The 27653-nt window shown below is 49.0% G+C and overlaps 1 protein-coding gene across 1 annotated transcript in view; it reads right to left on the bottom strand.

Moving 5' to 3' along the window:
* The window catches only part of unc5a (unc-5 netrin receptor A), a gene marked incomplete at both ends in the record, with an annotated part of 139947 nt that continues 112294 nt past the window's right edge, over positions 1 to 27653 (bottom strand). The window contains 9 exons of the mRNA XM_080008183.1: positions 1 to 166; positions 3545 to 3723; positions 3905 to 4069; positions 5835 to 5984; positions 13917 to 14150; positions 16664 to 16832; positions 17327 to 17414; positions 18761 to 19063; positions 20864 to 21094. Coding sequence (XP_079864309.1) covers positions 1 to 166; positions 3545 to 3723; positions 3905 to 4069; positions 5835 to 5984; positions 13917 to 14150; positions 16664 to 16832; positions 17327 to 17414; positions 18761 to 19063; positions 20864 to 21094 — 1685 coding nt within the window. The remainder of the gene's footprint in view (positions 167 to 3544; positions 3724 to 3904; positions 4070 to 5834; positions 5985 to 13916; positions 14151 to 16663; positions 16833 to 17326; positions 17415 to 18760; positions 19064 to 20863; positions 21095 to 27653) is intronic.

Raw genomic sequence — 27653 nt, 5'->3', positions numbered from 1 at the left:
TTAGCACTCGCCGTCCGAGACCAAGAATATCATGGCTTCCTGTTTGCCGATGTCGGCCATGACGGTGGCCAGCTGGTTGATGTTTCCGCTGTGGAAGTGCTGCGCCTCCCACAGGTCCAGGATCATAGAGGTGGGGCTGGCTTTGGAGGCGAAGAAACTCATGTGTCTGAGGGAGAGAGAGGGCGAGAGAGAGAGAGAGAGAGCGAGAGAGAGAGAGAGAGGGGGAGAGAGAGAGAGGGAGTGAGAGGGGGGTAGAAAGAGAGAGGAAGAGGGAGAGAGGAGAACATATTTAATCACGCCACGTCGACATCAAATGCCACCCTCGCCTCGCCCCCCACGTACTCCCGCGACACCGAGAGACATGAACGCCGTCGTCGTTCCTGTGCCGTTCCTGTGCCGGGCCTTTCTGTGTTTCGCGACGGTGAACAGCTCCTCTTCCTCTTGCTGTTTTTTTGGTGCGTCCATCGCTGTGTGGCACGGCGGAGCCGCCGTGGCGAGGCGACAAGAGGCGGCGTTTGCTGGAAGCTCTACATCAAGCGCACGGCGTGGAGCCCTCGCCCTGAACCCCGCAGCGTAAGCTGCATTCTCCCTCTCGCCCGTTTGAAGCCGCAATTGGTCCGAAAATCCCCCGCGCGGCCGTTTCTATACGGACCTTTCGCCGTTAAGTCGGAAGTGACCTTTTCCATTTAAGGAAGGCGACCTTTGGCGGCTAAATCCAATCAATGACAACAAAGCGGCGGTCGCAGCCGGCGCTGAGTGGGAGCTCATCCCGGCGGTACCTGCAGCGGCTTGTTCCCGGTAATGGCCTTTTTCTGTTCTCCAAACGTCTGCCTCCCCAACCGCCGTGTCGAGCGCACCGAGACGTAGCACTGCAGGTTTGCTCTGCAGGTGTGTGTGTGTGTGTGTGTGTGTGTGTGTGTGTGTGTGTGTGTGTGTGTGTGTGTGTGTGTGTGTGTGTGACGGATGGTGTGATGTGGGTGGAGCAGAGTACGAAAGGCCAAGCCCTGTTATTTTGACCTTGAGAGAGGTCGGGGAGCAAACAGCGGAAGGCGCTCCCCCTCCCTCCCCCTCCCTCCACCTTCCTCCACCCCCCTCCACCTCCCTCCCCCACGCTCTGTTTCCCCACCGCCTTGGAAGTGGAATCCTAGGGTTTCAAACTCCGCGGTGCGGTCGCCATTCAAAACTGGCAACCGCACCGCAACCGCTGAAAACTGGCAACCGCTTGCGAAAACGGAAGCATGTAACTTCCCACACACCTTTTGACTTTGTGGAGGCGTGTACGTGTCTGTCTCCGCGCGGAGGCTGTGTACGTTCGGGGTCGTATTCTGTAAATCTGTGTTTGGGGAGCACAATCAACCTGCAGAGAACAGACGTTTTTCGTGTGGAACGGCCGCGCGGGAGAAGTCCGGGCTTCCACGAAGAAAAATGTCCGTCGGCTCCTCTGGGATCGGGAAAAGGATATCCCTCCCACAAAAATACACCAAAAAATACAAACGATTGTGCCTGGGGCTGTTTGGGGGGGATTGAGACACGCCTGGAAGCCCGCGGCGGCAAAGGAACAAAGGATAAACGCTGAGGACAGGTCAAGCGACGTGGCCGGATGTTCATCCTCCAAGATATCAATGAGCGGATCAATTATGTCGGAGCAAAACACGGCTAATTGCACCTGCGCCGCATCAGCTCACTCCGTAATTAATTGGGGCGGATGAAGTTGATTTGACAAATTGAATGAACCTCTTTGATTCAATTACCAGCAAGTTAAATCGCGGGATAATTGATCGGTGTCTGGCGGCTTTGTTTTAAAGGCGACACAGTACAGTGCGTTTAGAAGCTGGAGGCCCCAACGGCTCTGATGCATGATTTTTGGCGACTGACGATCAGAATCCCTGTTGTTGTACACACGTGTATTCAGTACGTCCATCTTCATTTATATTTGGACCTTATATCCACCGCCACACTAGCAACCATGCTGCCACCCAGGCTTCTGCCTTGTAACTTAACTTATCTTGTGCTTATCTCCTAAAATCACTTTTTGAATACAGTGCTACCTGGACTTACGAGTTTAATTCGTTCCGCGATTGAGCTCATAATTCAATCTGCTCGTAGAGCAAATCAATTTTCCCCAGTGAAATGAATTGAAATGCCATTTATCCGTTCCAGCCCCCCCAAAAAAACACCCCGATTTTTTTTTTTTTTTTTAATTAGGAAAAATGTATTTATAAATAACAAATATTGTACAAAAACATAATAAAACACAATAAAAGAGAACGTGTAGATCTCTCTTCTCTTCTGCCTTCTCACAGATGATACCCTCCGTCACGCTATCTCCTGCGAGCTGCTTCTCCGTCAACCACACCAACAGCAGATTCTCCATCTTTTCATGGACAGCGGTCCGCAGCTTCGACATTATTTTAACGCCCTTGGCTGGCGTAATAGCCTTTATCGTCTCCTTCTGCTTCAGTATGGTACATATGGTAGAAGTACTACACACGTACTGCCTCGGCAATTCCATTACACGCACCCCTCGCTCATGTTCTTCTATTATTTTGCGCTTTAAGTCAATGGACATCATCCGCTTCTTCTTCTCAGCACCTACTTTTTTCAGACTCATGGTTCTAAAATTGTTTTTTTGTCAAAATAACTGGACAAAAAGCACAAAGCGCGAGCACAAAACACAAAAGCGATGCTTCCACGCTCAGGTGACCACGTGAAGTGAAGGAGTGAGACGCGGGACGCTGGCCGCATTCGCTCGCCACGCCCACCAGCGGCGGCACCCGAAGCTCGCTCCTCGTAACTCAAATTTTTGCTCGCAAATCAATACAAACAAAATCGACGGAACGACGGCTCGTAACTCGGAAAACTCATACGTTAGTGCGCTCGTAACTCAAGGTACCATTGTACTCTGTTTATTTTCGTGTTATTTTTCTTTAATTTGGCTATTTTCTTTGTATATTTTACAATTTTATGTTTTTGACTTTATTTTTAATGCCTTCTTTAATGCCAATCTTTACCACGACAATTTGGAATATAAATGAAAAAATACACAAGGCCGACTGATTCTCAGTTCAAATGAACTAAAATATTTTTTAATGTATATATATATATATATATATATATATATATATATATATATATATATATATATATATCTGTCCAAATGATCAATAATTGTCAATAAAGTTTGATGTGTTTCTTATCTTAACCTAAAGATCGAAAAAAAGGACATTTCAAAGCCATACATTATACATTCCCACTGATGGAACGTAATAGTGAGTTCCGCCAGGAACAAAACAAACAGGGACGTTCCATTAGCAACGTGTGGGCATGTTTAATGTTTAATATTCACAAAGAACTACGAGTCGCTTCCGACACCAAACGCACTAATGACTGAACGTAAAGAGCAAAGAGCCTCGGTGGGGGTACACCTGCACCCAGGGGTTCAGCCGAGGTGAAGAAAGAAGGAAAGAAGGAAAGAATGAAAGAAGGAAAGAAGGAAAGAAGGAAAGAAAGAATGAAAGAAGAAAGTCGGTTCCGGTCCGTTTACCTCTCCAGCTTCAGTCTTTGTGCCAGCATCCTCCAGTCGGCTCCGTTGGGACAGGGCGTGTCCAGGCTGCTGCAGATCTTCTGCCTGATGAGGTACGGGATCTGGAAGGCGCTGGGCCCGGCCAGGGCCGTGGCGCTGCTGTCCATCAGCAGGAACTCAGAGTCCATGGCGCGGGTGTCCTGGCGGCGAGAAGGGGGCGGAGTCAAAGGTACGATCGGATCAGCCCCGGAGCACTTCGCTAAGCAACGCTCCATTAAATCAACGCGGATCTGCCGCAGTAAAGGAGTTGCAGCCGGGGAGGGGGAGGGGGAGGGGGGGCAGGGGGAGGTAGGGTGAGGCTGGGTGTTTGCGTTTGGTTACCTTGGCGATGTTGAAGTCGAGGCCGAAGCTCTGGCCCTCGCCCTCCACCTGCCACACGCACAGCTGGCAGCTGAGCTCGCACGTGGCCAGGCTGAGCCGCTCCAGAGTGAAGGTGCAGTGCAGGTACCGCTGGGAACCGTTCCAGATGTGGTAGAACGGGATCTCCTGCGGGAGCGCGCACAGTCAGGCCGCCTGTTCCAATCAGAGCGGAACACGGACCGCCCGCCGCCCCGCGCGCCGCGCCCGTCAGTGATTATCGCGACGCGCCCGCCACGGCGACGTCGCCGGGCTAAATATAGCCTGCTTAACAGACTGACAGGGGGAGCTTTTATGTTGAAAAAGGCAGGCGGCGGCGGCGGCATGTTCCTGTTATCAACAATGTTCTTTTAAAGAGATAATTTTTTTTTCTGGATCTGTTCGCCCGTCTAAGTCCGTTTACGCACGGATCAAACTTCGAGCGCTCGCGGGGGATAAATCGTCATCGCTAATCAAGAGGGGGGGGCGGGGCAAACAAGCGCTCGTCTGCTCATCTGAAGTGACTCCCGTCCGCTGGTGTGACTGTAAATCTCTGGGAGCGGGATCGGGGGCTGAGCCCGCGATAAACGCTGCGTGTGTGCGCACCGCATCGGGGCGCGTCACATGTTCCCCGGCACGAAGGGGATGTATATTTAACCGCCGTACAAGAGCCGCGTCGCCGGGAAGCACGAGCTGCTCGCACTGGCAAACGGCCACGGTGCGAGCAAACGTTTGATAAAAATGTATTCAAGGCAATTTCTACATCTCTCTCTCTCTCTCTCTCTCTCTCTCTCTCTCTCTTCCACTGTGCCTTGCTCAATATTCATTCCTCATTTGCATTTCCCAAGAGAGCAGGGAAGGTAGCGCCGGAAGAAACCAGGACGCGGCAACTCCGCGCTCCACCTTGAGTTCATCAGGTGACAAAAAAAAAAAACACCACCACTTTTTTTCAGCGGGCTCAGAGCTGCAGTTCCCCGCGCCCGCCGAATGGGGGCACTGTTACCCAGGCGGTCGGACCGAGGGGAGGGAGGTGGGGGGGGGACAGATAAGAGAAAAAAAAGTCCTCCTGGAGCCCCAGGGACACTAAAGGCCTTTTCTGACCGCACTGCCGAAAGAGGAATAACACTTCCAAATGAACAGGCACAGTCCAGAGGAATAAGCCTCTGTTCTGCGCGCATTGTGGCTGCCGATGTTTGCCTGGCACCGCCCGTGTGTTCTCTTCGGGGACCCGGCGCTCACACAGTTACAGCGAGAACCTGCTCCAGTTCTCTCTCTCTCTCCCCCCCCCCCCCCCCCGCATCTCGCGGCGACGCCGGTCTGCAGTGCAGTGGGCCACACGGGTGCGGAGGCGAGGGAAGGGGAGAAGAAGTTTGGGTGGAGAAGCCCCCCAGATCCGGGCTGTTGAAGTTGTGGGCATTAACATAGTGTTCTATATTTCATCCCGGCTCCCTCTGAGAGACGGGCGGCCGGGATAATCAATCAGACCGAAGCGCGGGGCTGCGGCACGCGGCGAGGTGCGCATGCACGCATACACCCACACCCACACCTACACCTACACCTACACCTACACACACACACACACACACACACACACACACACACACAAACACACAGCGGTTCCCTTGAGTTTAAAGAGGGACAGAAACTCTCTCGGAGTGCCAAGGCGAAAGAGATTGTCAAACCGAAATGTTGTGCAGCAACTGACTAAAGCAAGGCGAGGGGATCGACACCATAAACCCTCATTATCAACACAAAATCCTCACTCAAAGATTGAAATCACAAAGACGCCATTTCTCAGCATTTCTTGATGACAAACCCCACTGCACACCATCGATTTTGCTGGAGGTCAAAGGGGTAAAATAATGAATTTTTCCCTCCTTTGGCCCCGCAGCCCACGTGGGGCCGGCGCACGTACCTGATACCCAGCGAGCAGCTTGCTCCTCCAGTGCGCCTGCGGCATGTCGTGGATGGACAGGCGCAGGTTGTGGTAGCTGTCTTTGAAGAGCAGGATGTGGGGCTCGTCGATCAGCCGACCCCCGAGCTGCCGCTCCATCTGCATCACCTCCTGACGGAGCAAGGGAGAGACGAGGGGGCCATCAGCCCAGAGAGGGGAGTCCATTTTCTGTCACCGCCGTGGGAGGCTCCGGTTGTAAACACTCTTTGAGGCGGCGCTAAGCCGCCGTGTGATGCCGGCGCCGCAGCATGAGGCCTCTGCCGCTGCACCGTGTTCCCTTCACGGTCCTCTAATGTCACATCAAGGTCAGCGTCCTGGCTTGCTGTGCGCGCTCGCTTTACTGCGATGGCTTTAGCATGCAAATTCAGCCAGGCTGACTAGCTACCTGGGATGTGATGGAGTGAATAAGTGAATAAGCCATTAGTCAACTGCTCATTGTTCTCGCATGGCGAACCTCCTTAATTTCATCTTTGTTTTTGTGCCAGGAGAGATTTGTAAATGCATGCTTAATATTTTAATCTCTGCGGGGCTTGCTCAGTGGACCATTTGGCGCCGTCCAAATGACCATCTGGAATCGGATGATAATATCCGGCCCATTCTCTTCTGATCTATCAATTTATTTTGAGCACGATGCTTCGGCACTGAAAGGGTCCGCCAGCACTCCCAACTTTGAATACCGTTAAATATACCAAATATACCATCCAAGCCTCCGATTTAAAAGCGGCATTTTACAACAGAGGGGAAAAAAAGAGATCCCTGAAATTAGTGTTGGGGAGGACCTTGAAGATGAAATATGTCCTTTTCATCTCTTGGAAGAGGGAGGCATGATAGCAGCAGAGGGAAAAAACAATATGCAAAAATATGACAAGGAGTTTGGCAGACATTTCTCAAAGACAAGTGCTCCACCAGGGAGATATGGGCAGAGATGATGGCCATATGTTGAAGAGCACGCAACGCCAGCGTGGTTTGAATGGAGCAAAGACATCTAATTAAGCAGGAGAATGGAAGTGATTTCTATCTGCACACGACTGATTCAATTTTCTGCACCCTTTCCCTGCAATGGGTTTGGCCACTTCCAATTATAACGGGAAGGAGGCTGTTAATTATCCATTTAGAATCTTTACCTGCCTTCGCTGCCTCTCTCTGATCTCCCAGTTTCAGTGAATCTGCAAAAAAAATTTCGGGGGGGGATTAAACTGCCAATGTAATATTCATGTGTGCCCAACTCTCAACTGATTTCCATGTTTACTTGACGCTCATCACCTTGTTCAAATGGATGTTATTCTCCCGCTGGTAGTTTTGTGTCCTGTCCCCATTATTCCTACGCACAGCCTTAAGTTGTAACCCACTCACACTTACCCAGAGTGGGAAGGTCAGACGACGGCTCTGAATCAAAGCGTCGAGGTCTGATGAGTTAATAAGGGAGGGCAGAGCATTCTCCGCAGAATAGAAAAAAAAACAAAAAAAAACCCCCTCCTCTCGGCTATTATGCATCTTACTCAGACTAAAGGCACTTTATGGAAGCTTCCAAAGAGGTTCATTTGAGACAGTTCTTACGCACAATTACTCGTTAGTGGCGATTAGCATTGCAAATGGGCACGGGTGGACTTTGATCGGGACTCTGACCCGGCAGCGGATCTATGGGCTCGGTAACGGGAGAAAGACAGCCGAGTGCCAATTACCCTATTATCAGCTTCCGGCGAGCGCCGTGAATACTAACGCCGCCTGTTAGTCGTCCTGACAGGTTCACAATCACAACAAGGCCTGGGACACGGCCTATCTGGCCCGGATAGAAGCTCTGAATAATTTAAAAGCAGGTCCCCGTGTGCTGAACATGGGATAAAATGCTGTACGTGGGTGTGATTGTGTGTGTGTGTACGCTCGCTGGCGGTGTGTCCCCCCTGTGTGTAGGATTTCAGCATATGTCCCGGACTGAAAGAGTAATGGCCCTCTTTACGCCCCATTATCCTGTTAACAAATGACAATGTGAGCCCGCTAATAGATGAGGGGCTAAATTTGACCGTATTATTTACACTTTCCAGAGGGAGGGGGGGGGGGGGGGGCGGACGACAACAGGCGTTTTGAATTAGTATGTCAAATCACATATTAATCACCAACTACATGCCGGAGACTCCCCCCTCCCTGTCTACGGGAGACGAGGGGAAGCGGTTATTCTCGACGCCGTGACCCTCAATAACAGCGAAGACATTGAGATGCATCGGGCGGGCGAGAAGCCCTCGCCCCGTAGGAGAAAAACCCCTTTTGTTCTGACGGAATTAAACATAGTCTGGCGTGCGTGTGTGCGGACTGCGAATTCGCGACGCGGCGGGCAGAGCCAAGACCACCCCCTGGCATTCAATGAGGCTGGCGGAAAAACCGGGGGGGTGGGAGCGTGCAAAGAGGGATGGGAAGCTGTAAAAAAAAAAAAAGAGGGGAGAGCGAGAGAGACAGTGACGGCTTAACATTTGTGTCTTCAGGTCGCTAGAGTGGCCGGCTTTAGCAAGAGCGATAACAGGATTACCGCAATCATGGCCACAGTTTGTTCGCGACTTCCACCCCCAACGCCAAAACTCCACAACCCAAACCCAACCCCAACACCCGCCCCCCATCTCTCTCTCTGTCTTTCTCTCTCTCTCTCTCTCTCTCTCTGTCTCTCTCTCTCTCTCTCTCTCTCTCCTCCCTCCCTCCCTCCATTCCCTCATCCTCTGCGGCTAAGGGGCCAGAAGACGCGGCTCAGAGCTGGGACCGTGATGGGCTGGGGCCGGGCTCCACGGGGAAACACGAGACACTCACGGAGCTAATCTCTTCGGGCTGGCACTGACAGAAAGAGGTTAGCGACTGCAGCAGAAACTCTCCGACGCCGCAGCGGCCGGACCAGCGGAGGCCGGGGGAAAGACATAAATACGCAAAAATGCCCGCTTCCAAACAAATTAGGCATTAGCGCACGGCTATAAAAAGAGGGCCGAGAACATCGTGACATTTCGAGCCACAAAGCAAGGTCAAGTTCTCGCGTGTTTACCGCGGTCGGGCTCGGGTTTCCCAATAATCTGCCAGTCGGGCTCTGCACCGGCGTCTGAACCAGATCTGAGGGTGGTCGGTGTGGTCGCGGGTTTAATCAGCGAATTAGTCGAGGGCTCGCAGAGGGGGGCGCGGCGCTTTAAGGACGCCGTTAACCCCACCCCTTGCATGGATAAACCCCGTCGTACTGTACGTCCAGACCAAACAAAACAAGAACACAACTCTCAATTTATAAAGACCATCCGTTATCAGCGCCGCGCTTTTTTTTTTTTTTTTTTTTCTTTTTTTTTCCTTCCCCGGAGCCAACGTATCGGATTGCAGGGAGAACCCCGACTCTGTGGGCTCCATAAATCTGAGCATTTGTCAGCGGCGTGTGACAGGCCTTTCCTCTCTGACCGAGAGTCTATCAGTCTCAGCTCCAGTGGCTGTGCCCGCTACAGTCAAGCCTGATTAATAACTACAAATAGAAGGGACTTGTCCGCCGCCGTTATAAATGGAGGAGAAGATGCACGCAGCGGGCCTGATAAATAACAACCAAAAATATTATATGGTAACAATTTTTCAGCCGGGCGTGGTGATAAAGCCGACTGTCTTGTTTAACTTAATGTCAGCAATTACTGTGTCCCGCGCTACCCTTCTCCCTGGCCGGGAGTTTTTGCCGGTTCACTATCAACGGCGGGATCAAGGCGGTTGTTTGCGTTGCGTTCTCTACAGAAAAAAGTGTTGTTTTTTTTGCCCTCCGTCTCCGATGGATGGAGAGAAAAAAGGAAAGAAAGAGACCAGTCATCATGGGTGATTGCGGCCCGTTGATCAGGGCCTGGCCTGGATGTAAATGGCGGCGGGGAAGGGTTTAGGGGCATAATGGAAAAATCACAGTCGGATCACACAAAAGAAATCAGGGCCTCCGCAATCGAGGGCGTCCTCTGAACTCCCCGTTTAAAAATGGAAATGTTTTTCTTTTTTACCGTTAGGAGACAAAAAATAATTTAGAGCAATTATCCTTATTACATGACGGGACTGATAAAAGCTTGACTTTAAAGGTTGAAGTATGGGAGTAGCTGGGAGTACAAAGGGAATTCATTGGAAGGATAAAATAAATGATCACTTTTTACCGCTCAGATAACGTCGAAAAAAACAGCAATAATAATAATTATTAATATAATAATAATAATACAAATAATAATAACAATAATAACAACAACAACATTAACAACAACATAATAATAATAACAACAATAATAATTTATATAGCTGCAGGCAGCAATAAACGGGGTCCAGTTCAGTCGTGTTGGGTGCGTTTTACAGTTTCCCGGGCACTCTGAAACGCAGCACAATTTTCTGAGTTTACTTGAACGCAGCATGGGCTACCCCAGGTCTGTTGTCTCCTAGTTGCTCATCTCGCAGTGCAACCACTATGCGGTGTACACAGCGCCACCCTTTTGTTTTTACAACAACTGTCCATGTTGGCCTGTAAACCAGAACTTCTCAATGTAATAACTCACCGTGTTTTCCACCGTCGGTGGGAATAGAGCTGCACTCTCAGTGACGTTTGGTGCCGTGTCGGGCATGTCATTTCGGCATCAGATATACTGGCTCGCCTGTGTTAAAATCGCTCAAAAGGTGGTTCTTTTTTTCGCTAATATCTGTTCCCTATGTGGAGTGATTTGGATGAAACTTCATCCACGAGATGTTTGTGACAGCGCGGTTCAAACAAGATGTAACAATGTTCGTGTAATTGGTGTTCTTGATAGCCTTAGACTTCAAAATTCAGAGAATTTTTCCCTGAAAAAAATCAATAGGGTTCCAGCCCTGTGGGCTGAACCACTACTAATAATAATAATTAAAAAATATAATAATAATAAAATTAATACTAATTAATACTACAGAAGGTATTGGAGGCAGATGATTTGCTGTGGCAGCCCCTAACGGGAGCAGCCAAAATAATAATAATAATAATAATAATAATAATACTTCTACTACTACGACTACTACTACTACTACTACTACTACTACTACTACTACTACTACTACTAATAATAATAATAATAATAATAAGATAAGAAAGTTCTTCCCTGTGGGCTGGACCACTAATAATAATATTAATAATTAGAAAATATAAAAAAACAATAATAATAGTAATAATAATAGTAATAATAATAATAATAATAATAATAATAATAAGATAAGAAAGTTCTTCCCTGTGGACTGGACCACTAATAATAATATTAATAATTAGAAAATATAAAAAAACAATAATAATAGTAATAATAATAGTAATAATAATAATAATAATAATGATAATCATATAATAACAATAACAATAACAATAACAACAACAACAGCAATACTAAGAATAATCATGTCAAGAAGAAGGATTTGTTAAAGAAATTAAACTTCAAAATCAGTGTTTCCTGTGAAGATCCCCCAAGTTGTACTACTAAATATGTGTGAATGCAGATGCAGTTTGAGTTTCTCCACAGGAATAAAACTGACAGCAAGTGGGTGGTTTATCAAGCAATATGCACATTCCTCCACTTGAAGGAGTTTTCCAACACCAGCGTTCGCTGAACCCCAGACACGTGGGCGTGGAGAGACACTCGTCTATCGACATTCACAGTGACATGATCCCATTACTTCCTTTGCCATAATCTGCTGTAAATGACAAAATAGTGTTTTTTATTCATATACAATGAAAAGGTGATGGTTTTCCCATTGTCACCGCAAGGTACCGCCGACGGAAAAAAAAAAGGCAACAGATTCCACTCTAAAACATCCAATCCAGGCACCTCTCCAGCAGTGCACCCCCTCGCCCCCGCCACCATGACCTGAGTTGCAGTCTAGGTTTACCACAGGTGTCCTTTTTTTTGAATACACATTTTCATTCAGATGTTGGATGGCAGAAAACACGAGTGACTTTTTTCCCCCCGTCGCCTCCTTTGAGCTCCAGCTTGGAACAGCGGAATGCGCAACGAGGGTGCCCCCAAATGCAGATCATGTCCCCTCCGCCACGGTGCCAGCGCTGGCGCGGCCAATCAAGGGCGGGACGCACATTAAATATTAACTTAATTGGGCCCGGCAGAGCCATGCGAACATACGCGGAGCATCAGACGGAAATGTCACCGCCTCCCCGGAGCCCCTCCACACTTAGGATCAAAGACAATAACATTGGTTCTAATCTGCTTTAATTGGAAGATAAGAGATTGCGCGGTGCCGGGTGTACGGGTGATAACCTATACAAAGAAGAGAGGGGGGCGGGCGGGGCGGGGTGTTAATCCGGCTGACGGAGGCTTGTCAGAGTAGACTGACAGCCGGCGCTGGGGCAGAGGGGGGATGAAAAACCCCAGCTCGTGCCTCTTTGGTTTCCCTCCGCGACGGAGAAACCAAAAAGCCAACACAGCCAAGCGCACTGGCCCGTCCCCCCCACCCACTCCCACATTGGATTTATCCTGCAGCAGAGGAAAACATAAATAAAATCTGTAAACCAAATAACAGTTAGCCCACTCCTCTTAGAACAATTAACCCCGGCGGCCACTATAGCTAAAGTTCAATCATAAATAGTGCATTTCACAGATAGTGATTAGGGCCGAAACCTCTCTGGGGAAGTTAATCTCCGCTCAAAGTGGTTAATGTACTTGCTAAATGAAGTGCTCCCTCCATAATAGCAGCACGAGTCAGTTTGAAGTCAAGATTACTAAACAGCATGGGCCCTCGTTCTAAATCACTCACTAAAAAGTACAAACCCTTGGAGACGCCGTGGCTTACCACAGGACCCGGAGACGGGAAGCTAATGCACTCGGGGGCGCCGGGGGAGCGGCGCGGTGCGGCGGCACAAGTGCTGGAGTCAACAAGCTCGGATGTCCTTTTCAAAAAAAAGGGAGCGCCGGCGGAGCGGCAGAGCGAGGGAGAGGGAAAGAGGGGACACGCAAGGTCATTCCTGCACGCGATCAGTCTCCACGGGGTCACCTGATGATTTTATTTGGATAAAGACGGCCCTGCGGTGACTGTGGCAGCGCGGTGTGGGCAGGGGCAGGCTCCTCGTCATCGCTGCATTAGCCTGCGTTCTCGCACAGTTATTTCCCACGCGCCCGACAAAGCCGACGACTTCCTCGAGGAGAAAAAAACAAAAAAAAAAAAAAAAAGTGAGAAAAAAGGCCGGGGCGGAGAGAGATACTGTGACAGAAGGGAGACAAGGTTACAGTAATTCACCCCCCGCCATCGCCGCTCTCCCAACGCGCGGTGGCGATAATTCCAAGACGGCTACGGCAGCCGTCTCCTCTCCCACGGTCAAAGACCCAAAACCCGTTGGCCCCGGCCCCGGCCCCCGGAAGGAGAGCCAGCCGCCGTGGCTGAAGGGGACCGGAGTTTGGAAGAGACACTTCTGGCTGCGAGGTTGGTGGCATGAAGGAGGAGTGGGAGAGAGAGAGAGAGAGAGAGAGAGAGAGACAGGGGTGGTTTGCAGAGGAAAAAGGTTCGGGGAGAGGTTCTCCTTTTAATTTACTAATTAACCATGCAAATGAAATCTTAACAGGCTACTCAGAGGCGGTTCTCCTGGGAGGGAGAAAGGCATTAGCGCCTGATTATACTGGGTCCGTATGGAGGCGAGGAAAGAGAAGGGAAATATGGTGTTGAGCAAAGTGATGGGAAACTTCTCAGCCCCTGGCAGCCGAGCGGAACCGCCGTCTGCACGGACTGAATCATACACACACGCACGTGTCCACACGCACGTGCGCACTCAAGCACTCAAGCACACGCACACACACACACGCACACACACGCACGCGCACACACACACACATACACTTGATAGGGCTGAATAGAGAGATGCAGCTGGGCGTATTGTTCCGGGATACAGTACAAATAACACTGCTGGATTGCGCATGGTGGTATCGCTGACTTTACCATGTTCTGTGCTGTTTCTGTGTACCTTCTGAACGTGACACCATCCCACACAATATTCCACCATTCCCCCAGCTGGTGTGTCGTTCCAGGGCTGGAAAAGGAAATGGCCCGATCAGTCTGCCTCACCTTGAAGACCTCCTGCGTGTCGTCCATGCAGTAGACCCGGATGTTGTACTCCAGCGTGGAGCAGTAGGCGTCAGAGAAGAGCACCAGCCGCAGGCGCTTGGCGGCGCCCATGTGCAGGGACTCCCCAACCAGGGCGAAGCGGCCCAGCTGCTCAGAGAACACCCGGCACGTCTCCGCCTCGAGCTGGCAGTAGTACGGGTCCGACGGCAGCTCCTCCCCCATCACCAGGACGTCCTGGGAGCAGAGGACGGGACATGGTAGTGGGCAGGAGGCGCAACGGAGAGGGCAGGGAGGGATCGGCTTCGCTTGGGCACCTGACGTATTTATGCACGTGTCGTGTATATATATGTGTGTGTGTGTGCGTGGCTATGCGCGTCCTTCTCAGAGGCCGGTTCGGAGGAAGGTTGGCGAGGGGGCGTTTTTTTTTATGGCTCGGGCACTAAATCCTGCGTCTAAAATAAAGGTCTTCAAGGTAATGCGTGAATATACGGGTCTTCAGGTCTGTGTGTGTGTGTGTGTGTGTGTGTGTGTGTGTTTGTGTGTGTGTGTGTGTTGGGTGGGACTGGGAGAGGGATTCGGATCGGGGAAAGACGAACGCCGGCATTGCGCTAACTCCAGACTTTTCATAAAGACACACATCTTATGGAACACCATAACTTTGCTAAATAATGCATGAAGCAGGTACTCGATGGACATGAAAGGGGACTCCGATGGATTCCCGGCAAAAATAGATGGTTTCAAAAGAGGAGGACAAAAAGCGCGGAAGTCCGGTAAATATCGGATTATGGGGAATTTCTGCCATCCTTTCGACATTTCTTACATCTCTTCGGGGTGAAACGAATATTCTCACTTACCTGTAAAATTACACTCTTCCCAAATGCTTAAGAGTGTTAAAATATTACACCAGATATTAAGGTATTAGCTGCTACTTTGATAGACCAATTAGCTCGCAAAATTCAAATAAGCACATTACTTTGGCAGTCAGCGTGCGGAACCATATCCGAGCCGGATCTTTAATCCTGTACCTGTCCCAAAATGACACACCAGCCAAAACACTGCCGTCCCATCACAGTGAGAGGGCCAATTTTATCACGTCATTTTACCCCGCTTCCCGGTATAATTTGATCCGGACAAATTGTATCCAAGGCGACAACGTTTTTCTCTGAAGTCCCGTCACACCGTTCTACCGACGCCTCCCATTAGCCACCGGGCCTGAAGGGAACGCGGCTCCTGCCAAACGCGGGGGCCAGCTCCCTGGGCCCCTCGCCGCCCTCCCGCATCGATCGCACCGGTCACCGCCTTCATCAATACAATTAGTATCGACTTGGTTCATTTCCTGTGCGGCCTCAATGAAGTCTTTTTGCGACGTCTTAATATTTCCACAGCGGCGCTCAATATCTGCCGCGCAACTCGCTTCGCCGGTCGTTTCCCTTTCCTTCGTGGCTTTCCTGTTTTTCAAGCTGTTACGCTTTCTCACCATGTCTCATCATTTTTACTCCCCCTCTCTTTCCATGTATTTCTTTTTTTTTTTTTTTCTTGCAAACTAAGACAGCAGCGGTCAAACTATAGCCCGAGGGGCCGGTGGCGGCTCATAAAACGGCCTGCCCACAGATGATGAAGACATTTTTGAAGAGATTTTGGCTTTATTTCATGATTTTCTTTTACCATAATTTTGGTAAAATAGGTTAGTCAACAAGCTTTTGCACCATTTTGGGATACTAAGGTCGCAGATATGGCCTGTGGTGAAAACCAGGTTGACCACCACTGTCCTAAAACCTGACTCCCCCCCCCCCCCCTCTCTCCCTCTCCCCCTCTCTCTCACGATGGCTATTTCTCCATGAAGCTATAACTTAGGTTCTATGATTTCCTTTTCGCTCCCATTCCCCGGTCCACCTGACATTCTCCTTCCCATCGGTGGGCGGACAGCCGGACAGTCAGCCCGTTAGGCTTGGGCTATATTTGGGAGGGCCGATGATTAAAAGCGCGGGTCTAACCTCTGCCTCACACACACCAATCCATCCCACAGACACCCCGCTGCCAACACAGGAGGGGGGGGCTGAATAATTTATGCACAATAGCATGAAAGAAGACCTACTAACACGCCAAAGCCCCATTAGGATACCTCTGGGTTGGGGAGATGGGTGTAGCACCTAAACTGGAATTGATATTTATATTGATATGTCTGTGAGCGCGTGTGAGTGAGCGAGAGAGCGTTCCGATTTTGAAATGTATGTGTAGAAACGTTACCCCCCCCCCCCCCCCCCCCCGTTCCACCCCATCCCTGCAAAATCGTGCAGCTTCAGATGATTTGAAATTTCACGGACAGTATGTGGGGAGGGAAAGTCTGTAATTGGAAGCATCGGTCAGATTGGTCAAGGAGCACTCAGAGGAGCACTTTGAGGATCAGCAATTTGCTTAGAGATCTAACAAAATATTGCTGCTTTGAGAAACAGGTTGCCTAGCGACGCTGGAGCCGGATAGCGGCGTTACATCTGCGCTTTTGTTCCGGCCCGACGACAACGCACCTGCTAGTCAATATATACTGCAGCCCTATGGAGAGGATGTGTGTTATCTTTATCATGCAGGGCCAAATCGCTTTCCAGTTTCAGTCTTACGCCCAACTACACTCTATTCCCGTTTCCACGAAAACGCTTTTGGGGCAAGATGAGCAAATCGATCTACTTGACTAAGTTCCAAATGTGTCCCTCCGTAGAGGTGTGGGGCATGAAGATTCGCCGCCGTCTCACCTCCCAAGTCCCCTCGTAGTTCTGCTTCTTGAGGCGGACGGCCCAGTTCTCGGGGCAGGCGTCGGAGCAGTGGTCCATGCTGAAGATGACCGGCCGGGTTAACACCACGCCCGGGGGTCCGCAGCTCACGATGGGGCTGAGCAGGGTCTGGCAACCGGCCAGGGGGAGCCTGCACGGGTCGCGACGGCGGGGGGGAACGGGGAGAGGGCAGAAGCGGGGGCCAAGATGAATCACAAAGGGGTAAAAGAGAGACCCGGTGGAAGCGGCTGAGGTATTGCGAGGATTCGGTGCTTTCTCAGGCACGGACTGTATTATTATTGTCATCGCAACTTATCTAGATTGAAGAGGATGAACGCTTGCCGAGCCCAGTGACTTGGACGGAGCTGTGGTGATAACAGCGAATTATGACAACAAGTTATCACAGCACGCCGCCGGAAAAGCACCTTCTGGGGCTCAGCGCACCAGGCCATATAAACAGTGCAAACAATTCATTTAAGTTAAATAGCCCGCGTCCCGGTAAAAGGATATGTTATTTACATCCCTCCTCCACAGCACTGGCAAAGACTCTTCAACCCTCCGGTAATGGAACTGCGAGGCTTCAAAACAAACAGCCGAGTGGCGGACAGGGAAGGCTGCCAGTTAGGCGGTGTTAAAGAGACCCACCTTACATCTTCCTTCCTCTGAGCCGTGAGATAAATCTCATAGATCTTCCCTCTGGGGATGGCCTCGGGAGGGATGAGCAGACTGATTCCTAATGCAAATAATAACAGAGAAGAGGGAAGAGGGAGGGAGGGAGGGAGGGTGGGGCGGAAACAGCCTCGTTTGTTATGACTGAACAACGCTTTCGTCATCCCACAGAGGGGAGTCGCCCCGACTCAACAAAACTGTACGGCCCGCGCAAGAGGGAAAAATCTAAAATCTATTCTGAAGGTCAGAGGCAGCCCCCCCTCAGGTACGGTAGATGCAAATCTCCGCGTCGGCAGCGCCGCATCCCCGCGCCTCCCCGTGCCTCCCCGCGGCCAGGAATTAGCAGAACACAAAAAGCGCACACCGAGACGCTCCTCCGTCTGTCACCGTGCGGATAATTGAGACCGCGGAACAGACGACTCAAAGAAAATTGCGCTTCGCCAGGAAAGCGGCGGAACGTCCCTCGGAGACTCGGGCGAGCGAGGGCTTTCTGCGGCGCTCGCGGCATTGAAGCCTTTTTCTTGCGTTGCGCCTCTCGCAGGCAAATGATCCACTTAAAATCACATGAGATGAAGACAAAGATTAGGATGAGGGGAAAGCGGTAAATATGTCTCGGGCGTCCCAGGAAGTCTATTTTCCCGCTTAAGTGTTTTGTTGTGGTGTTTCCGTCAGCCCGTCTTCCGTGTGTCGGAGGCACCCAGCACAGGTGTGTTTTCCACTCGCCTCACTTTGAAGACGAAGGCCAGTGCGCTGGCGTGGGTTACGGGGCGCCCGGTTAATCCGCACGCGGGACGACGTTGCGATGGTGGTTATTTTCCCGCCAGCGTCACCCTTGGTTACATTGCTTTGTTGGACGTAGTAACGTCAAATAATTTGCTTTAAGACATCCCTGACTTGTAGTAAGGTGTATTCACATAAACATGTTGAAAACACAGGGCTTTCTAAATGGAAATAACACGAGATGTTGAGGATGTTTTAAACAACACCTATCAATGCATTTGAAAAAATAATATATATATACATTCATACAAAAACACTTATCTGTAGACATGTTTTGAGGTTTATTGTATATTGCCAATTTTTTTCCCCCTTTCTTGTTTATTCTAGGAATATTTTCCTGTTATGGTTTATTTTTGTATTGTATTGTATATTGGCAAATCTTTCTATGATTGTTATTGTTTATTGCATATTGCCATGTTGTTTTCTACTTCTTTTCAAACTATTGTATAAAACTATTCTAGTCAAGGTATTTTTTTAGTATAGCTTATTGATTATTATGTGAGCTGCACCCGCCAGCCACTTCTGTATCCTCAGTCAAAAGAAACGAGTCTTGGAACAATTCAGCTGTGTCCACGTCCTCTTTTTGACTGTATTCTTCGCATAATCGGATGCGGATCCTAATGTAGCCACCTGTGTTAGGGATGGTCAGCCTCCCTCCCAGGAAGTTGAACGTGCCGTAGGAGGTGTTGGCCATGTCGCGTGGCAGCGTCTTGAAGTAGCTCTGAGTGGCGAGCCGGCCGACAAAGTCGGCCGCGTCCGGGTTCAGCTTCCCGTTGTGCATCGTGTGGTGGGAGCCGTTGGGCAGCGGGTCCAGCAGCGGCCCGTTGCTCATGGAGAACTTCCCGGCGGTGTCATGGCGGGACCGCAGCGTGCCCTGGTAACTGGTGGTGGTGGTGGTGAGATCCGGCTGGATGGTGAGCAAATGGGAATTCTCTAATAGGAAAAAAAAAAAAAAAAAAAAAAAGACAAACAGACAAAAGCCAAATGTGTGAATCTAACACAACGGGAAGTTGGGTTCGTATATCGTGACACTCGCACAACAACACGCCGGCGGTCCCGACACTCTTTAAAAGCAGTCACTACACGCACGTGCGCGCGCACACACACACACACACACACACCAAAAAACAACACAGGAAATGACACGAGACACAAAGAACTGATGTTCGCTCTTGCAGAAACACAAATGTTCATGGCCACTGACAATATACAAACACAAATTCCACCCAGAGCCGAGTCAATTTTCTGTCCCCCTCCTTGCGCTCCATCTTTGTCTGTCTCTTTAGCGACGACACAATCAATTCCAAACAGAACTCGGAGAGAGCTTAGCACCCCGAGTATATAAAGGCTTTTTTTTTTTCTTTTCCCTTCACGCCGAATCACAGTCACCGTGAGCGTGCTCCCATCTACATCCAGCTCAGACGGCCGTGTTTCTATTACCCGCTGCTAAACCTCAGAGGTTTGCACGGAGGCAGTCGCCATGTGGGTGCATTCACTGACAATACACACATAATGTGCCCACCAGATAAATACACAACACACACACACACACACACACACACACACACACACACACACACGCAATGTCCTCACATACAGTATACCTTAAAACAAACACACACCTTTGCATGCTGCTTAATTCCACCTCCGGTACCAATAAAATGCAATCTAATTTAATATAATTTAATAGGCACCGTGCGCCTTTAACCTATTTCCAGCTCTGGTACAACAGCAGGAGAAATCACAAAAAAAATACTTTTTACTACATTTCGAACTACTATCGTCTATGACAAGTACTTTTACTTTGAATACTTTAAATACCTTTCATGCCGGCATCAGACTACACAATATTTTTGTCTTTCACACGGTCACCACATCGGATGAGGTGATGACAGTGCCATAAATTCTTGCCGGGTCTTGGTTGGGAGAACTACAATTATGACCCCGACCAATGACCGGAGCGCGAGTTCATACGTCATCAAGAAACTGTCAAGGAACACGGCTAAGGAAGCGCTATGTGTGATGCTGGCGGTCTTCCATTCTGAAAACGTAAATAAAAGAAAGAAAAAACGATTGTGGACCCGTTCCAGTGTAGATACGATAGTTTGGACAATCTGTGTCGGCGACGGAGATACAATCTGAATCGGTTTCGGCTTCTACCTCCCCCTCTGATGGAGCCGCGGCAGAGCTCCCATCAGGCCCCGTCATCGGACCTTCTCGGGTGCAATGGGCCATTTTTCAGACTATTGGGGTTTCGGAACAACGGGCAGTCCCTGCAGCAACGGCAGCATCCCTCTTTCTCTTCGCCGTGTTTACATACATTCCAGGTATGTGCACCACAGAGCACTCGGCGTCGTAGGACTAGGTAGGAAAATACGAAAAATTCTGACATGCGAGATTTTTTGTCGGGGTGTCGTGGGGCGTCCCACCCCATCGGGTCAAAGTCGGGCTGATTTTGTGTAGTCTGATACCGGCATAAGAGAAAGTACTTCTAAAAACTAGACAACTAGAGATGGCAACGAGGTACTTTCAACATTTACTAGAATAACTCTGTGTCAGGGTGTGTGTGCTTTTACGTCAGTAAAAAGCTCCAAGTATTTCTTCCCCCACTGATAACAACAAAAAACTAGGACACCGGATCACAGATGAGCACCGGACAGGTCGATGGACGGACTGACGTGAGAGAGAGAGAGAGAGAGAGAGAGGAGGGTAAAACAAAGAACCATATCCTACTGCTGTGGGAGGGGGGCCTGCGCGGCCGTGGCACCCACACACCTGGCTTGCTGGGCTTGATGCCCATGGGCTGGAAGCCAGTGGTGAGGATGGATGAGTCGGCCACGTCTGCGTCCAGGCCCTCCTTCTTGCGCCGGTAGACCAGGATCACCACGATGAGGAGCAGGGTCAGGCACAGGGCCACGGCCACCATGCCCACGTAGAGGGCCACGTCCTCGGCCCCACTCACCGCTACACCAGGGGAGGCCGCAGACACAGGGAAGAGGGTGGAGGTGGGGAGGGAAGATGAAGAATTGAGAGAATTATCCAATTAGATTGGATTTGCGTCACGTTAAAGTACTTTCCTCAGGCACCGCATCATGTGAGCATAACTTTTTCCCCCCGACACTGATTAACTTCATCCCCAAATTGCCTAGGAAGGAGTTTCAAGGGTCAATATTGGTAAAGCTACAGTTAGATAACCATCTGATCTTAAAACCCCAAATGAAACTTCCAGTGTAAAAAAAGACTTAAAGGGGATACTCCAGCTTTTGGGGCGAATTGGGAGTCCATCTTAGCCAGATTCAGAAGAGAAGGTCGATACCAATTCTATCCCTGTGTGTCCAGGATATAGATCTTGGGATAGAGCTCGTAGCAACTAGCTCCTGTGAAATTAGGGATATCCACCCTACAGCTCTCCAAAAGCTGAGTTATTATAAATGTTATACAGCGTACTGCATTTCTTTGCGACAAGTAGAAATAAAAAAAATGTATTTGTTATTTTAGATAGAGCTACATCCAGAAGTATTTTTTGACATTTATCCATCTGATGGGCGCAGTGATTATCTGTGACTTAAATCGTTGGTGGCCTGGGGTTTGCCAGTTCAGTCAGCTGAGTGGTTCCCTAAATTTGCAGGAGCGAGGCTAGTTGATTCCCTCTGCAGCCCTGTATTGCCCCCAACACAGTTAGCACGCAGCCCGTCAATATCTTGGTTCTGGACGCGCGGGATGAAACTGGTACCGAGCTTCTCGTCTCAATCTGGGTGAAAACGACAAAATGCAAAGTCCCTGTGAAACTCGGGTGTCCCTTCAAGACAAGAGAAACAGAATCGTTGTCATGCGCAGTTTCTCAGGACTAAGACGTTAATGTACTTTGAACCTGCATATAATTACTGTGCGCACGACTAAAACACAGACAAACGCCGAGATGCAGAAATGTACAAAAACACACACGCGCTCAAATGCAGAGAGACGGCGCAGGCAACGGTGGGAGAAAAATGAGGGATTTGCTTATAAAATCCTGGCACCTCATATTAACTCTCTCTCAAAAGCATGGAAGCGCTTCTTTCCACAGAGTACAGAGTCAGCTAAGCCCTGACAAACATCACTGTCTAAATGTGTGTGCGCGTGCGCGTGTGTGTGTATGTGTAGGAATTTGTGAATATATTTGTGTGTCTGTGTACACAAAATTGTGTGGATGAGGTTGTGAGTGTGTGCGCGTGTGTGTGTGCGCGCGCGCGTGTGTGTGTGTGTGTGTGTGTGTGTGTGTGTGTGAGTGCGTGCGTGAAGTACAGGAGAATGGGATTTTCCACGCTTGTCTCCCTGGACTGGGAAAATTTCGGTGGCGGAGGTGGAGAATGCTCTCGGGGCCTTTGTGGAGGGCCATTGTCCCGCACAGCCACGGGGGCGTAGCGCTGTCAACCGAACACTTTCACAGAGGAGTGCGCGCTCGCACCAGCGTGTCTTTGAGGGGCGCGGGACGGCGCCCGAAGGTTGAGCCGCCCGTGGGATGGATGTGTAGGGAGAAAGAGGGAAAGAGAAAAGAGCAGCCGAGGGAGTGAACGAGAAGGAAGAAATGAGAGGAGGAGGCGTAGGGAGACAAGACGGCAAGTGTGTGCGCGGTCCCTGCGACAGACAATACGCGGGGCTCTGCGTTCCGGCAATCAACACCACAAGCATGTCTGAGTCGTCGGCGCCGAAATACCCCGGATTTGCTCCAAATGCAACATATTTCGATGAACATCTCTTCTATCTCCTATTCGCTCGACAGGAACCTGTGCCTAACCCCTGGAAACACCAATTTGACAAGTTTTAATTGGTGTTAATATATCTGTGACTTTAGAATGGCACAATTTAATTAATAGAAGGCTCGAGTGAAATTAGAAAGGGGGACGAAAAAAAACAAAAAAGCTTTTATTTTCCCCCTTCATATTTATTCCCGCATCATTTCTTCTCTTTCCAACCATTTGTCCTTGCTCTTGCCTCGATTTCTTCCCTCCCTTGAAAAATCAATTTCTGTGGACAAAGCCTCTTGACATACAGCGGTCTTTAAAAGAAATGCCAGAATCTATTTCATGGGTGATTATCTCAGTACAATCTGATACCTTAAGTAGCAGGATTAGAGGCGGGCCGGCTCTGAGGCGGGCCGTCATAATGCCAGAGCTCTCTTGACATTGTAATCAATTCTGAATGACTGGCTGGAGAGATCACATGCTTCACTGGTGATATCACATGGCCCTATGCACCACGTACGCTTACAGCACCGAGAGCCTCACACTGAATTCCACCAAGTTATTTGGAGTGAGGGTGCGCATAAAAAACAAACAAATAAAACGTGTAATAGTCAAAAGTTGAATTGACAAAGCCCAGCACTCACACTTGCTTGGACAGAAATTCCTACAATGTTAAGGAACATGGTTTTGCCCACTTGAAGGTTGTTGCATGCAGGAGTTGTATTAGTGTTTCTCATTTTGTTTTGTTTTGTGGCATAATAATATTAATAATATTAATAATAATAATAATAATAATAATAAAATGTAATGGGAAAAACAATAAATAATAATAATAATAATAATAATAATAATAAAATGTAATAAAAAACAATAATAATAATAATTATAATAATTATAATAATTATAATAATAATAATAATAATAATAATAATAATAATAATAATAATAACATACACATATACATATACGCAACATAAAGTAATAATAAAAAAGCAAATAACCAAAATGCATTTAATACAATTCCACACCCCCCAAAGGTAAATCTCTTATTTATTTTAGATTAATTTATTTTAGGGGGTGGTCTAAGCCTCAAACCCAACTCCAGAAATCCCTATTTCTCACACACTGGCGCCTTATGTGATGCAATCCGATTCCAAATTTGCAGTCGTCTGTCTGCCTTACAGCAATTGCTCCACCTCCCTCCACCCCCACTCTTCGTAGCCATCCATCCACCCGCCCACCCACCCTCCACCAGGGGTTGCTTAAGCAACCCTTACACTATCCGTAACAAATTCCAAAACATAGAGATAGAGGTGGAAAGGGAGAGGGAGAGGAAGGAGGGCCGGGGAGTGACTGAGGCTCGAGCTCTCATTAAAGTTCCCGAATCCAATTGTCTCGGAGCGCTAAAGGCCAGAACAAGATGCTGAATTTGGACTTCTACCAATGCGGGGTGTGTTGATTTGGCGCTCCGGCCAGAGATAAAAACAACACCCCTCAGCAAGGAGACGGGATGGAGCGGCCGCTGCTGATTGGATAACCGCGGCCTCGGAACAGCCGCTTGATATCGGTGAACCAGGCGCCCTACCCCGCCTCGGAGGCAGCAACCCGGTGTCTGCGCCGCCCTCCAGCAACACTCCAGTCTGCAGCGTCCCTCTCTCTCTTTTCTATCCATCCATCCATCTCTCTACCAATCCTTGACTGGCATTCCGTCTTTGCCGTGTCCCATTATCGCTGCTATCTTATCCGAGCATCGCTGGGTGGGGGTTTTTATCCATCCTGCCAGGTGTGACAACGGAACGTGGCTGACTACCAGCCGGACCGGCGGCGCTTTCGGGCACAGACATCGATTTTCATGAATCCGGTTCAATAATTGAAAGGACGACCATCATGCTTTAATTGACACAGCCAATCAGATTGTTTTTAATTGGATTCGCTTTACTTTGTCTCTCTCTCTCCCTATCTATCTTTTCTCTCGCCCCTCTATTCCTCTCTCTTTTTTTAACTCCGTCTCTCTCTCTCTCTCTCTCTCTCTCTCTCTCTCTCTCTCTCTCTCTCTCTCTCTCTCCACTTGAGATAATTGGCGGTGAAGAACTTTTTGATTCTCTCTCCCTCTCTCTCTGACCTCTCATCCCGTTTGACACCGCGGCTGCTGATAAACTATGGATGTGATGAGAGGCGCTCGGAGTTGACCCCGGCACAATCTCCGTTCAGACACCGGTCGCTCCCTCTCTCCAAGTCGCTCCAAGGGCTGAGTTTCTGATGTTGATCTAACATCTATGGACTGGAATTTATTTTCTTTGCGGCGTGCTGCTGCCAAAGTTTGGGGGCTCTGGCGGCATTGGCAGTCTGCGCCTGATAGGCCTGAACCCGCCGTACCCCGTACCCCGCTCCCTTCTCCCTCTCTTTCTCTCTCTCTCTCTCTCTCTCTCTCTCTCTCTCTCTCTCTCTCTCCTCCAATGTTGATAAATAAGTGCTGCAGCCTCCTGTGCCTCTCGCGTGGGCATTCATCAAGAGAGCTGGGAATATATTTCATCCCATGGCCAGTCGCAGTCACTCGCTCCAAGATGAATAACACTGGAGTTCTTAAGGTCAGGGAAAAATGGCTACTAAAACTCTCAAAGTGAACGTGACCATTACTATCTGCACAATACAGTCGTTCTATCCCTCTGCGAGCCTTGGTAAAATATGGGCCGGAACAAAGGCTCTAGCATTTTTCAACAGAGCCGGTGCGAACCCCCCAGCTTTTGACAAACGACAAAATATTGGCTGCTTAGCCGACGAATTAGCTCTCTTATTCCAAAAACACTAAAACAGACCTATGACAGATTAATGCGCAGAGGGCCTTTTACAAAGCATGCAATCATTTTTAATTCCTCGCAAAATGGGATGTTGTTCCAAATAAGGCTCATTAACTCCGTTACACAAATTAAGCCAAATAATTTTTTTGATGTTGTCTTAATTTCCGCCGATTGCGTGAACGGGCATTATTTTCCTCGCCATCCTCTCTCTGCCCTTTGACACCTGGCTGCCATTTCGAGCCTGGCACAACGCCAAATTACTTATTATTTCTGTGCTGGGACGTCGGATGGCTCTATTGTGCGGCTCTGCTTGTTTGCTTTAGGAAAATGATACTGGCCGACATAGATCTGTTTGTGTCGCCGCACTAAGCAGATAGATTGACGCACACAAAACAATACCTTTGTGCGGCACATGACATTTTTTGCTTAATGGAGGGAAATTGAAGATTTTTTTTTATTATAGGCTGTATCATAAGACAGCCTTTTTGGCTGCAGCTCAGTCTGCAATAAATGACGCCAGGAGAGAATGAAGACTTTTATTTTAGGGCCGAAGCTTTGTATCGCGGTTAATAGCCTGCAGAAGTGGTGGAGTTGCTGACAAGCAAAAACAAGCATCCCGCTATTTGCTTATTCTAATACTTCACACGGCAATTGTTTAAGGAAATACATCTGCTGGGAACAGATTGGGACAAACATGGCGTGGCCAGCATTCTGCTCCGCAGTGTCAGTGTGAATTTTGATGATTGTGTGTGTGTGTGTGTTTGTGTGTGTGCGTGGGTGTAACTTGTATCGTTGTAAACATCTCGCTCCATTGGGGGGAAGCTGGTGACATTTGATGATGGTCTGCAGTGTTTCCCCAGCCACCCTCGACTAGTGGAACAGACACAAACTCACACACACACACACACACACACACACACACACACACACACACACACACACACACACACACACACACACACACACACACACACACACACACACACACACACACACACACACACACACACACACACACACTGTACAATAAATTTCTCAAAATAAACCCTTGTTAAAGTCTCCAGTTAACACCCCACCTTGCCTAGCACGAATAGGTTCATCTTATGATGTTAATCAGCGTATGATTCATAATTCATTTTAATTCAAGTCAAGATTCAAGAGGTTTATTCGTCACATACATATACATACTTTCATAGACATATGCAGTGAAATGCCAGTCAGTGCCCACAGTTAACTCTGTGCTTACTACCATGCAAACGAACAGATAGTATGCCATCCCCCTGCAGACGCCACCCCGGCATGCATCATCTGTGAATTGGAGGCGGGGGATATTATCCCGTCTTTGATATCCATAGGGAGCGACAGAGGTCTCCCTTTCATGTCCATCTGCTCACCGCCGGACCCTGCACTGAAACTTTCACACAACGCCGGCCTCGCATTCTGCCCGTTATCCGTCACTAATCCTTTGCCGGGCGGCCCCGGTATAATGACACATGGGGAGCAGTAGACGCATCGCACTTCTCGCGAGGCGAACAGAATAAAGTCATGACACGCAGGCGTAGCCGCCCTCCAAACGCTAGGAACAATGGCAGCCTTGCACACCTCCCACGTGGAGTTTCACGGCTGATTTGACCTTCGCGCAGTGTGATATCCAAGCTGTCAGGCGGTGTTCTCATCACAACAAAGAGGAGAGATTTAATTCTCATCTCTATTAACAGATCTGGGAGCATCGCAGCGGCGTCGCAGGTGAAAAGAACATATACCGCATAAACTCACTATCTGGCCCGAGAGCTGTGTTAATTAAAGCTGATCCTCTGGAAGGTCGCACTTTGGGAAACTCAGCGACGGCCTGTATGGAAAACTGTTTTGTTATTAACACTTCCCGCATGAGCAATCTGAGAAGTATTTAAGTATCAGCGAAGTGCCTCGCAGGAGGTGACTGGTGCAAAAGTCGGATAAGAAATTTTGCAGAGCTCAATGCGCGATGAAAGAGATGAATAT

Source organism: Zeus faber, assembly GCF_960531495.2.
Source record: "Zeus faber genome assembly, chromosome: 10".
NCBI classification, from domain to species: Eukaryota; Metazoa; Chordata; class Actinopteri; order Zeiformes; family Zeidae; genus Zeus; species Zeus faber.
This window is presented reverse-complemented; position numbering and strand designations above follow the sequence as displayed.